Raw genomic sequence first — 12227 nt, forward strand, 5'->3', positions numbered from 1 at the left:
AAGGCACTGGCATGCCCGCAATAAATTCATAAGGGGGTCTCATTTGCTTGTCGATACATTCGTCCGTGGCTTAATAATTTCAATATCAGGCTTCTGTGTTCGAATCCTGCCGTTGGACAATTTTAATGCTGTTTATTTGATTATTTATTGCACAGTAAATTGTTTAAGATGATGTGTTTACAAAGTCGCAAAGCCGTTTGAAGCCAAAAGGGCGAAGTTTAGGCAACTCCATGTACTTCCTATAATTCCCATGCTGATACAACTGCTCTCATTGCAGCTCCCGTATACACTGGCACCAGAGTTCCCTCTAGTAATTATTTTATGAAACTCTATGCTCAAAATGGAATGCATATCGGGTTGGAGCATGAAGGCGCTTCTCATGTTGTTGGGAACCTTAATGCATTATACACCTGTCAAGCGGGCAAGTTATGTGCACTTAAGTAAAGTGTACTCGACTTTAAGTGCACGTTCCCAAATCTAAATGTCGCAAGTGGAGTGTACTCGCCGAAGAGCGCGCTCTGGCCGGAGTGCGTTCACGAAATGCACTTTGTTGGTCAAGTGCATAACCTTGCCGCCAGCGGTTTCAACGATACAAAATGTAATGCATAGAAAAAGGACACAGAAGTTCATTCTAGCTGTTGAACAGCTTTTAACAAAATAATCGGAACAGCACTTCCTGATATTCTGTTCTAGCAGGATCAAATGCCGCCTCTTCGCACGCCACCATCTTATTCTGGATTGGCTAGGCATTCGTCTTGGCCTGCCTTGACTTGAAACACTCTTATGAGAAAAATATTTTCGTTTTTTGTTGAGTAAATGTAGAGTAAGGTTTTTTATTTATGATACAACTAAAGCAGTAGCTTTTTAAAAGGTTATGTTATATTAATCAACATCTTCAGAAAACACGATTTTAGTCTGTTACCATTTTTTTTTAGTGCGAGTGCGCTCCGTTTTCTTGTTTAGCACTGCGTAGCCTGAAGCGTCGCTCAAGGTCCCGAAGTTGCCCACTTGACAGGGGTATCAGATATTTTTAGTTTTTAGAAACGTTGCTGTGTTTGGTGGTATCCTGCCCGAGTTTAATCTGCTCACAGTTTGATTTTTATCTCAACAAACCAGGTGCAAACGTCCTTGGACAGGAGGAAATTGTTTCAGTCAGCTGGCTGGCTGCCCGGCCACCATCGCTCGACCTGTCGGTGTGTCGGGGTACGTAAGCCCTAGTGCCTAACTGTGTTGCAGCGAGCGAGAGTGGTAGGAACTTAGCGACTCCTATCTTGTCACGTTTGTCACTTCAGGCTGGGACAGTGACACGTTGGAAGCAGCACAGCCCGTGATGGACGACGATGTCATTTTGGTGGAATCGGAGGACGAGAAGCCTGGCGTACCCGATGAAAACCAACAGCTAGAGCAGAGCAAGGTAACCAATATCCATAATTTCATGGCAAAGCAAGATGCCTGCATTTTGTCGTGTGATAAATTAGTAAACTTCCTCGGTTCACACATTCGTAAAGGTATATTTCGGGGGTGGAAAAAAATACAATTTAAGGTGGGTCAGGCAGCTATATGTACGTATCGGGAAGTTACTTAAACAATAACTGTGCCATACAGTAGCAGTATATTAAAAAAATGCAGAGAGTCAAGTGAGTGGGGGGGAAAAAGCAAAGTAAACAATATTTATGCGGTGCCAAAATACGAGGTTTCAAAGCATTAGGTATTGATAAGATAGCAATTTCTTTTTGAAAACGACGATTGAGGAACAATGCTTAATGTCTGACAGGAGTTGATTCCACAATGACAATGTGGTAAAATATGCATCATGCTTCCCATCGAACAAAAAATTGGTATTGACTGTCAGTACAAATGCGTTGTAGGATGAGTGGTTGACATAACACAGTGTCCTGTCTTGATGCACTTCCTTAGTCTTGTGCTACGTAGTTAACCCCTTTCCTTCTTGATTATTACATAACGAGGGTCTCGAATCCGGCAACATTGATGCCTTCAGGTAGCATGTGTGGGTTTATTGACTGGTTGCCTTCACCCAAAGAGATCATGTTCTCGTGGCGCCTGCGGCAGAAAAGATGTTCCACATCCGCTGCCAAGGTCTGCGAGTGGTGGCGCTGGCTAACACTTCCAGGGTTCTACTAGGGAACATAAATACCCAACAAAGTGGATGGGGAAACGGTGCCGCAGTAGCTCAATTGGTAGAGCATCGCACGCGAAATGCGAAGGTTGTGGGATTGTTCCCCACCTGTGGCAAGTTGTTTTTTCGTCCACCTTCATTTTCATTAATTTGTCGTTTCTTTATTTCCTTCGTTAAGCACAAGTAATTTCCCCTATGTTGTCCTTGGTGTTAGTGTTTGTTGGCTTCTTATGCCTGCAAGGAGCTAAACAGAAGAACATAGTGCCATGAAGTAATGTGACAAAAGAAAGAAAAAGCAAAAATTGTGAACTGCTTGGTGAGGTAACAAAGTAATCACTTGAAATATCGTTTACAGCCTACAGTGCAGACTATCATAGTACCTGTTGCTCTTGAGCTGAGATGGCATGGCTTCATACAAACAACTCAGTAGCTGGCATCTTTAATCCTTCGTAAGGCTGATGGCAATTCAGGTCACATGGAATGGGCGAGTGACACACCTACTTTGCAGAGATATAGCATCCCTCTATGTACACTACGAAGACTTTGTATCTTGGTCAAGAGGTACAAAACAAAATCTTCCTGTGGCACTCTTTCGTTTCACGCAAACATTGTCAACAAAAGCATGCCTATGAGAGCAACAAACACTTGATCGACATGTCGGCTGCTGACGGTTCCTCTAACAGTTCTTGATTAAGCCACTCGTCATAGCTCACTTGCTGCCTTGGCCAACAGCACTTTCGACCCTGCCACAACTCATTATTGAGGGCTTAAATTTGCCTGCATATTTCATGTTTGTACAAGTATGTTGTGCTTTCCTAAATGCAATTGGATTTTTCAATGCCGTGGGTGCAAATAGCAAACATGTAAAACTTATGCCAGGTGGGCACAGACTTGCATTCAATTTTTAACGCCTTAAGTTCCCTGAGGGCATTTCTTTCCTTCAGTGGAGCTGCCACTCGTTCAATTTTAATGACTTTTTTTTTTTTGCTATGCTTCAAGACCATAGTAACTTCCGCCATTGCATGTCAAATCAAAGCCCAGAAGCAAAAGGTCTGCGTAGCAATGGTTACACCAGCCTGCTTTTGTGTGTCGAATGTCGCCGAGTACAAAGGAGCGTTTTTGAAGACTTATGTATAAATTCTTAAATGCGTAAGCATTTCTATCCTTACCGAACGAGAAAAACCTGTCCATCCGTCATGTCAAGATGATCGTATCCTAGATAGAGCCCCCAACAGTGAGCATCTTTATCTTTGTGCTGCCTGTCGCTTCAGCACGAATGAAGCAGCAAGAACACAGTGCTCACGAAACTCTCAGCACATGCTGCACCCTGTGCCTTTTGCAGGGTGCGCCTTTTGCAGATCGCTCTCAAGGTGTGGGCCTGCGCATCTCTTTTCAATGCAAAGCAGCAACAGAACAGCTTGCGGAGCTGTCAGCAGTCTGTACCCTCTGTCCGCATCACAGATAGTTTGCATTCAGCCATATGCAGCCGCTTCTGGAGTACATTTGATCACGGTTCATAAGGGTTCGCCATGGATGGATAAAGCGTTAAAGAGCGATCAACGGCTTATAATGACCGGAACGTCATCAGTGCACCTGGCACCGCCACCTGCAGTACTTTGCTTGCGTTATCAATGCACCTTGCACCACCGTCCACACCAGTTTGTGTTGCCGTAGCGCTGTTGTTTGTACTGGCCGGATCAAGTTTCATAACATTGTTAATGACACCGGGCTGCATGGAGGTGAGGAAGTAGCACAATGCTTATGCATACTTAGACAACTCCCAGAGGAGTTTCTGCGTGAATTTTTAAAAAAATGTGATAGATGCCTTTTCAAGTACAGTTATACTGCACTGTGCAAACATGGCATCGGGAGTGTGCATTTAGCAGTCAAATGAGTTCTGGTGATCGCATTATATGACGAATGGCATTAAGGCAAATTACAGTAGGCTTGTCCATGTGACGTCTCGCAAGTGACATTAAAGCTTGAAGCATTTGCAAGTTAATGTCATTTTCTTTAATAGGACACTATTAGATTCGTTATTCAAAATTTTTGAATTTGCACACCCCTAGACATTAAAGAGAAACACTAAATGAACTTAAACATAAGTAAAAGCTTTATTCATGAAAATTTGCTACTATGAATTGATTATTAAAAGGGAAAATGAACATCAAAGTTAAATTCCTTGAATTTATCTCCGTATCTCTAACGCCAACACATCAGTGTGGCATTGCAGATTTCAAAGCATATTTTTGTGTTTGAGCAATTGTGGCTCTGTAAAATTTTTTGAGAACTTCCAAGTGTAGCCTTGGACTTTTTTAAAGTGCAGTGGTTTATCGTTACCAATAAGAACTTGACAACCTGAGGAGATGCCTTCACTATCCATAACATCATGGCAAGCGGGTGTGGTAACTTCAAGGTGGTAGCGCTAGCCATTTTTCGTTTTTGCATAATTTTGGCTTGCAGCGATTCTTCTCTTGGAAAAAGTTCGATCTTTTGGCGTTTGTCACAAGGAAATACTGTGGTGCCGCCTTACTGTTAGTTAAACAATAAAGAAAGCACCAGCGATATATAGTCTGACGAAAAACCCGCAATGAAGGAATCGAATTGACAGGCACGCACACAATGTAAGTGCAGGTATCTGTCCAGAAAAAGCATTGTTTGCTTTTGCTATGCGACAAGCCTCTACAATTTCTTTCTTTTTTCGTTTTTGCATGTTTGCAGACCCTGGTATTGCTAAACATAGGAGGGCACATTCCGCATGCACAACTCCCCGATACTATGTATGTAGCGATCTTCAGTGGCGATGTCCCGGATGTCTTGGGTGTTCTTTTCTAATTCAGCATTGCTTTCCCTGGTGAGAGGGATTATACAAAGTAACGTTTATCAGGCATGTGGAGAAAGTCATGTGTTAGATCTAATGTTTGTCTCTCTGCAGGATGATTCCTCTTCGGGTGTTTCTCCTTCAAACAGTTATCTTCTGCAGCGGGTTGAGGAGCTCGAACGGGAGAATGATCAGCTAAAGAAGCATTTCGCCGATAGAAAATTCCTTTCTGGTAAGTTTTTCATTGATCGTGCGGGATCTTGAAATCAAAGTTCTCTGCTGGATTGCAAATCTACAGACTTCTGTCACAGTTTCAATTTTTCAAGTGGAAACTTTTTCAGATCCGAATAGAAAGTTTGGAATATTGATTAAAGCAGAAATATTTATTAATGGAAAAGCATTATACACGCCATGAAAGAGAAAATCTGGCGAGCGTCCGGCATCAACACCCAGTGGTGCCAAAACTCGCGTGTCCAAGTGATGACGTCACGTTCCCGCTGCTGGACCTGCTGTAGCTTGCATGGTGGACAGCCACGGTGTCCGACAGATGCCGTGGCCCACACCAAATAAATTTGCTTTGCCAAATTTGAAAATTGAGTAGACTTGCATTTAAAATAGACCTGGCCCATTCCCAAAAATTACTTGACCCGCTGCCAAAAATTTGGGTGGCCCATACCCAAACAAAAAATAGACATTGCCCAATTTGAAAATTGAGTTGATCCACTGATTCACTACTGTGGTAGTACTGGGCGCGAAGAAGGGGAATGTTTTAAAGCAATGAACACAAGTCAAGCCTGCGCTCTTTCTCGCCTTCAGCATGTCCTAGGTACACAGTGAGCGTCTGCTTGAACCCATCGAGAGAGTCAAAGAGGTAGTCGAGGCACACCACTGCAGGTTTGATGCCATGACCAGTTACAGTTGCCGACCGCTTATTCGGACCTCACAGGGACTGCAGAAATGTCAGAATAAACAGGTGTCCGAAAAAGCAGATTAAGAAAAAAAATGCTTTATTTCCACGCACTTATTCGGGCTCAGCAGTAGGCTTGAAGAAATCATAAGTGCGCCGTTGCACGCTGTTCCGTTTATGCGCAATCAGATAAGCCTGAATCTCGGAGAGGGTCGTACGGTCACTATAGGCAGCTGAAAGCACAGTCTGCTTGTACACGCTCTGCATGCAACAGCAGCCTAGCACATGGTGCGTCATCCTCAGACTCGGAGTCGCCGTCTAGCGGCGCAGCAGAAACGTGACGAATGATCTCGCCATCGTCGAGTTCTGCGCACGTCAGTACAGCAGTATCAGCACCTGTGAAACTGTCAAATGAGACGGTGTCCGGAATCGTAATGCAACCACTGCACAGGTCTCGCCAGAACATTTTTGGCGTCAGTAGGGAGCAGATTGGAAGGCGACAAATCCTAGGCCTCCCGGCACTCGCTTGCCGGCATTCCCAGTGCAATCTGCGTGGGCACTGTCAGCGCCATTAAACACTTGGCGCAATGTTTCCGTATGCCACGTCGCATTACCGCAACCTCAACACAGCGCACAAAGCAAACATCACCACGCCGACGCCAGTCGCACAAACTAAAAACGTGGCCTACTCGCAGCATCGTGCATGAAGAAAAATCAGCTGCTGGATTGTCTTGACATAGCTTACTAAGCTGAAACCGGAACTGCTGTAGAGCCACTCTATTGAACCAGGCAGAAACGATGATGATGAGCGGGGATTTGCAGTAGCGCCACTTCGTGGGGCAGCAAGGAGGCTCTGTTCAAAACAAAAATGGCATTCAGCAAGTTGAACCATGCACCGGTCAGAGTCAGTGCACGGTGCTCTCGAGCGATTTGGCTCAAGGAATGGCAGAAAAATCAGACGAGAGGTTGCAAGGTGTCCGAACTTTCGGCAGTTGCTATACATTATGGTCTATGGGGAGAATGGTGATGCCGCGAAGCAGACCGAATAATCGAGCATGTCCGAATTTTTGGAGTCCGGAAAATCAGTCGGCGACTGTAGAGGGAATGGCAGAGCTGATGTGAGAAAACTATAATGGCGGGGAGGCCAGTGCCCCTGCCCACCACCTTCCTCCATCCGACTGCTGATTGTGTTCACTCGTTTAACTGCTTCCTGGGTGCTCTGATTGCGTGTGACAAGCTGTGGCTGTCAGTGTTAAAGAATGGCACTGCTACAACAATTAAGAGGTGTCACGGGTGGCAAGCAATATGCGAGCACCGTTGAGGCATTGCTTCCGTGGCTCCGAAAGGGGCCTTTTAAAAATTGTGAGAAGGCTGCTGCGGCAGCCTGTTGGCTTGAGAAATCCACAGGAAATGCCGAGGAGAGATTGCCACAAGTATGTCGTCACGTACTTCTCACGGTATGCCGGAATGTCCTATGCAGCCATTGTCCCATCCTTCTAAGAATTCGATGTACTGCATCCGGAAACAAGTATCTTTATGGCTGAGGCCTATGCACTATTGTCGGCTGTGAAGCATATAAGGAAATGAAAACTCCAAAAGGCAATTATGTATACAGACTTCCTAAGCGTCGTGAAGGCCTTGATTTCACTCTGTAAGCACAAAAATCCTGTACTTAATGGGCTCTATTCAGTCTTCTGTAAACCATACATATCTAACCAGCATGTCATTATATGCTGGGTGCCTGGCCATGGGGGCATCGAGGGTAATGTTCCGCCAGACCAGATGGCCATGTCATTTGTATCACTAGCTGTTAATCTTACAGCTGTTGTCCCTGTCACAGATCTGAGGACTTCCTTACGAAATAAACTGCGAAACCACTGGCAACGCATGTGGGACGTGGAAGCAAATAATAAGCTGCACGTGATAAAAGCCACAGTTAGGTTTCTGGCCCTCCGCAACAAAATCACGCTGAACGGATGTCCTATTCTGTCATATTAGAATAAGACACACATTTGGCACCTATAATTTTCTACTCACTGGTGGGTATGAACCTGCAACCTGTAGTAGATGTGAGGAGAGGCCAACTGTCCTCCACGTCCTCCTGGAGTATATAGAGCCGAATCTGAGAAATAGAGCCATTTCCCCCTAGCACACCGGCAGCACGTTCTTCATCCTGTAATGTTTCTTGGTCCAGAACTGTTTTTTGATACCAGTATAGTCCTAAGTTTCCTGAAAGATGTTGTCTTGCATGTTATTAGCCTCATAAATACATAGCACATCCTCTCTTCTGAGGATGCTGCTGTGGTAGTAGTTTTCTATAGCACATGCCTCCAGCCCCTTGTGTTGCAAGGGCTCTGGTGAGGCAGTAGTGTGGTAGCCAATTTTTGCATATGGCATATTTTGTACATATCATTTTTTCTGGCTGAGGAGTTCTATAGAGATTTATACAGTACCAGTGGCACCTACGATGATAATGGAAGAGAGAATAGTCTAGAGGAATTTTAAATCCCACAAGTAACGCCGGAAGAAGTAAAGAAAGCCTTGGGAGCTATGCAAAGGGGGAAGGCAGCTGGGGAGGATCAAGTAACAGCAGAATTGTTGAAGGATGGTGAGCAGATTGTTCTAGAAAAACTGACCACCCTGTATACCCAATGCCTCATGACCTCAAGTGTACCAGAATCTTGGCATAACGCCAACATAATCTTAATCCATAAGAAAGGGGACGCCAAAGACTTGAAAGATTAAAAGACCGATCAGCTTACTGTCCATTGCCTACAAAATATTTGCTAAGGTAATTGCAAATATAATCAGGAACTCCTTAGACTTCTGTCAACCAAAGGACCAGGCAGGATTCTGTAAAGGCTACTCAACAATAGACCATATTCGCACTATCAATCAAGTGATAGAGAAATGTGCGGAATATAACCAACCCTTATATATAGCTTTCATTGATTATGAGAAAGCATTTGATTCTGTCGAAACCTCAGCAGTCGTAGAGGCATTACGGAATCCAGGGTGTAGACAAGCCATATGTTAAAGGGACACTAAAGTGAAAAATGATTTCTTCTGCATCAGTAAATTACCGTTCTACAACACCAAAAACACCTCTTACAACGATAAGACGTTTGGCAAGCCAGAAAAAGTGCAAGAACGAAATACGGGTGGTGACGCCTACTTAAGTTCCTGCACCTGGGGGCTGTGACATCTTGGATTTTGATGGCATCTTCTAGGGCCTACTAATTATATATAGCAGTACAGATTAATATTTGGTTCCTTTAGAACACAATGTAGTCAAACATGACAAGTTTCGGGAACCTTTATTCATCCAACGCGGCCCAAATGCGAAAACATACTTTGGAATCCCTGACGTCACGCTGATGTACCGGCACTGGGGTTTCGGCGTGAAATTTGAATACTGATACTTGGACCTTCATTTTCTCATCTAATAATCAAACTATTTTTTGGAAATGACTGCCTGCAGGGTCCTCAAACAATGATTCATTAGTCTAAACTGATTTATTGTTTCGCTTTAGTGTCTCTTTAAGCTACTGAAAGATATCAATAGCGGCTCCACAGCCACCGTAGTCCTCCATAAAGAAAGCAATAAAATCCCAATAAAGATAAGCGTCAGGCAGGGAGATACGATCTCTCCAATGCTATTCAGTGTGTTTACAGGAGGTATTCAGAGACCTGGATTGGGAAGAATTGGGGATAAGAGTTAATAGTAGTTAATAAGAGTTAGTAACTTGCAATTCGCTGATGATATTGCCTTGCTTAGTAACTCAGGGGACCAATTGCAATGCATGCTCACTGACCTGGAGAGGCAAAGTAGAAGCGTGGGTCTAAAAATTAATCTGCAGAAAACTAAAGTTATGTTTAACAGTCTCGGAAGAGATCAGCAGTTTACGATAGGTAGCGGGGCACTGGAAGTGGTAAGGGAATACGTCTACTTAGGGCAGGTAGTGACTGCGGATTCGCATCATGAGACTGAAATAATCAGAAGAATAAGAATGGGCTGGGGTGCATTTGGCAGGCATTCTCAGATCATGAATAGCGGGTTGCCATTATCCTTCAAGAAAAACGTCTATAACAGCTGTGTCTTACCAGTACTCACCTAAGGGGCATAAAGCTGGAGGCTTTCGAAAAGGGTTCTACTTAAATTGAGGACGGTGCAACGAGCTATGGAAAAAATGATGAGTGTAGTGTTAACGGGGATGAGAAGAGGGCAGATTGGGTGAGGGAACAAGCGCGAGTTAATGACATGTTAGGTGAAACCAAGAAAAAGAAATGGGCATGGGCAGGACATGTAATGAGGGAAGATAACCGATGGTCATTAAGGGTTATGGACTGGATTCCAAGGCAAGGGAAGCATAGCAGGACCCGGCAGAAAGTTAGGTGGTCGGATGAGATTAAGAAGTTTGCAGGGACAACATGGCCACAATTAGTACATGACTGGGGTAGTTGAACTATGGGAGAGGCCTTTGCTCTGCAGTGGGCATAACCAGGCTGATGATGGTGATGATGATGATCATTTTTTCACAGTGAATTTTAATGCTCATAGTACATGTTATTAGACATGGCCATAGTCTTATGACACCTAGATTTTACGCACTTTACCGCGACTAGTTTAAGGCCCTCTACCACCACGTCACATCAACTTCATAAAATTCATCATTCCACTGCGAAGTCACTAACACTGGCATGGCGTTCTTTGGCCATGCTTTGCACTTGCGCCACTAAACAACACACGTTCATCCAAAAAAGCGGTGTCAGGCCACCCAGAAATCTAGTGCCATGACTGCGGCTGCGTCCCAGTCTACGATAACAAAACCATAGGGAACGAGTTAATATGACACAAGAGATAATTGAAGGATATAAAATTGACAAAATGAAAGAAATATGTGTGAGCTTTCCACCTTCGGCCTTATCAGAGAAAGAAAAGATTTCTAGAATCATTGCCTTGAAATGACCAGACCCGATGGGATTACAATGACATGTAGGCTTTGTACTGTATCTTTATGTGTTTGTCTCTCCTTGGTTTTATTATCGATGTGCTGTCATTGTATAAATAACAGATGCTATTAAATGAAATGTTTAGTTGAAGATTAGTGCTCTGTATCTTTTTATTCTTGGTTCCCGTCGTATTGCACTGTTCCGTGTCTATTGTGAATCCAAACCAACAAGCCTAGCAATGTGCCCTAGCAAAATTTTCACTGTTGTTCCCACGATGTTCCACGTAAAGTTCAAAAGCCATATGAATTAGCGACCCATACACTGTGGGTGTGAGAAAAAGCACTTAGCAGTGCACCGAAAAGGATGATGTATTGATGGGCGTTATCTTCCCCTGCTCTCATAATTCGGATTAGTTGGAAGTCGCGCATTCCAACGTGCTTAGGAAGGAGAGCGCGTGTCTTGTCCTCGAGCCCTGCCGTACCTGCGAATCACTGTGTGCAGCCCACATGCTTTATCTCATTGTTGGTAATCATTGCTGAGTACAATAATAAAGGGCGAGCAGGGATGGCTGCTAACTTTGTGGTCTCTGTATTCCTTCCTGGGCCCTTTTTCCGCACGTCTAGAGTTACAGATCGCATAGTAAGTTAAGAGATGGGGGTAATTGGAGATTGCTGACAGAAGCCGTCCTAATAGTGGACATAAAGATAGGCAGATGATGATGAATCTAATTTTCAGTCGCGGTGAATCGTGCAGCTGTACGAACCGTCCTGCCCTGCTGCTGGCATTTTTCATAATACCAGTGTTGTGGTGGCGAGTGCTCCCGGTTATCCAGTGAGATATTTTCAAGTTTACACGGTCCGTGCATTACACTATGCTTGTTATTTTAATTAGTATGTGTATGTTTAGTGGAACATATATGGCTTATATAACTTGCATGTAGACTCGTGTAAGGGCTGTACTTTCTGTCGCAATTTTGATGAGCCTTACGTGGGACCGGGCCATTTGATCTAACTTTTTCAGCTGCGAGTATGCAATCCGCCGCAAGTCTCTGTGATAGCCTCCTCTCACCATGCTGTAGCTACGTGGGATAATTTGCTATTGAGTGCAGTAGAAATAAGTGCACCGAACACGATTGCTTCTAGGTTAGATCTTTATGTATTGCGGTGGCAACAATGTAGATGCTTCAGGCGCATTTCTGCCATTGCCACCTCCGTGAGGTTTGGTACAAAGTCCACGTGATAAAATCGTCGCTGTGTGCTGCATGCGTTGGTGAAAGCATGTGAGGTTGAGCCAGCAAATGTGGCTCATTCTTGCGTGTGTACGCGAGCAAGGCGGGCTGGAAGCGCACCCTCTCCTCTCGCGCGAGAGGGGGCGGGGATGGTATTATTCTCCGGCGGCTGCTGCTGCTG

General features: G+C 44.4%; 1 protein-coding gene across 2 annotated transcripts in view; it reads left to right on the forward strand.

Annotated features, from left to right (window-relative positions):
- LOC142563972 (uncharacterized) overlaps positions 1 to 12227 on the forward strand; it is a 45518-nt gene that overhangs the window by 2366 nt on the left and 30925 nt on the right. For both annotated transcript variants that reach the window (XM_075674727.1, XM_075674728.1), the window contains 3 exons: positions 1117 to 1203; positions 1293 to 1414; positions 5073 to 5190. In XM_075674727.1, the coding sequence (XP_075530842.1) occupies positions 1117 to 1203; positions 1293 to 1414; positions 5073 to 5190 (327 nt within the window). The remainder of the gene's footprint in view (positions 1 to 1116; positions 1204 to 1292; positions 1415 to 5072; positions 5191 to 12227) is intronic.

This window comes from Dermacentor variabilis, chromosome 11 (assembly GCF_050947875.1).
Source record: "Dermacentor variabilis isolate Ectoservices chromosome 11, ASM5094787v1, whole genome shotgun sequence".
Lineage (NCBI taxonomy): Eukaryota > Metazoa > Arthropoda > Arachnida > Ixodida > Ixodidae > Dermacentor > Dermacentor variabilis.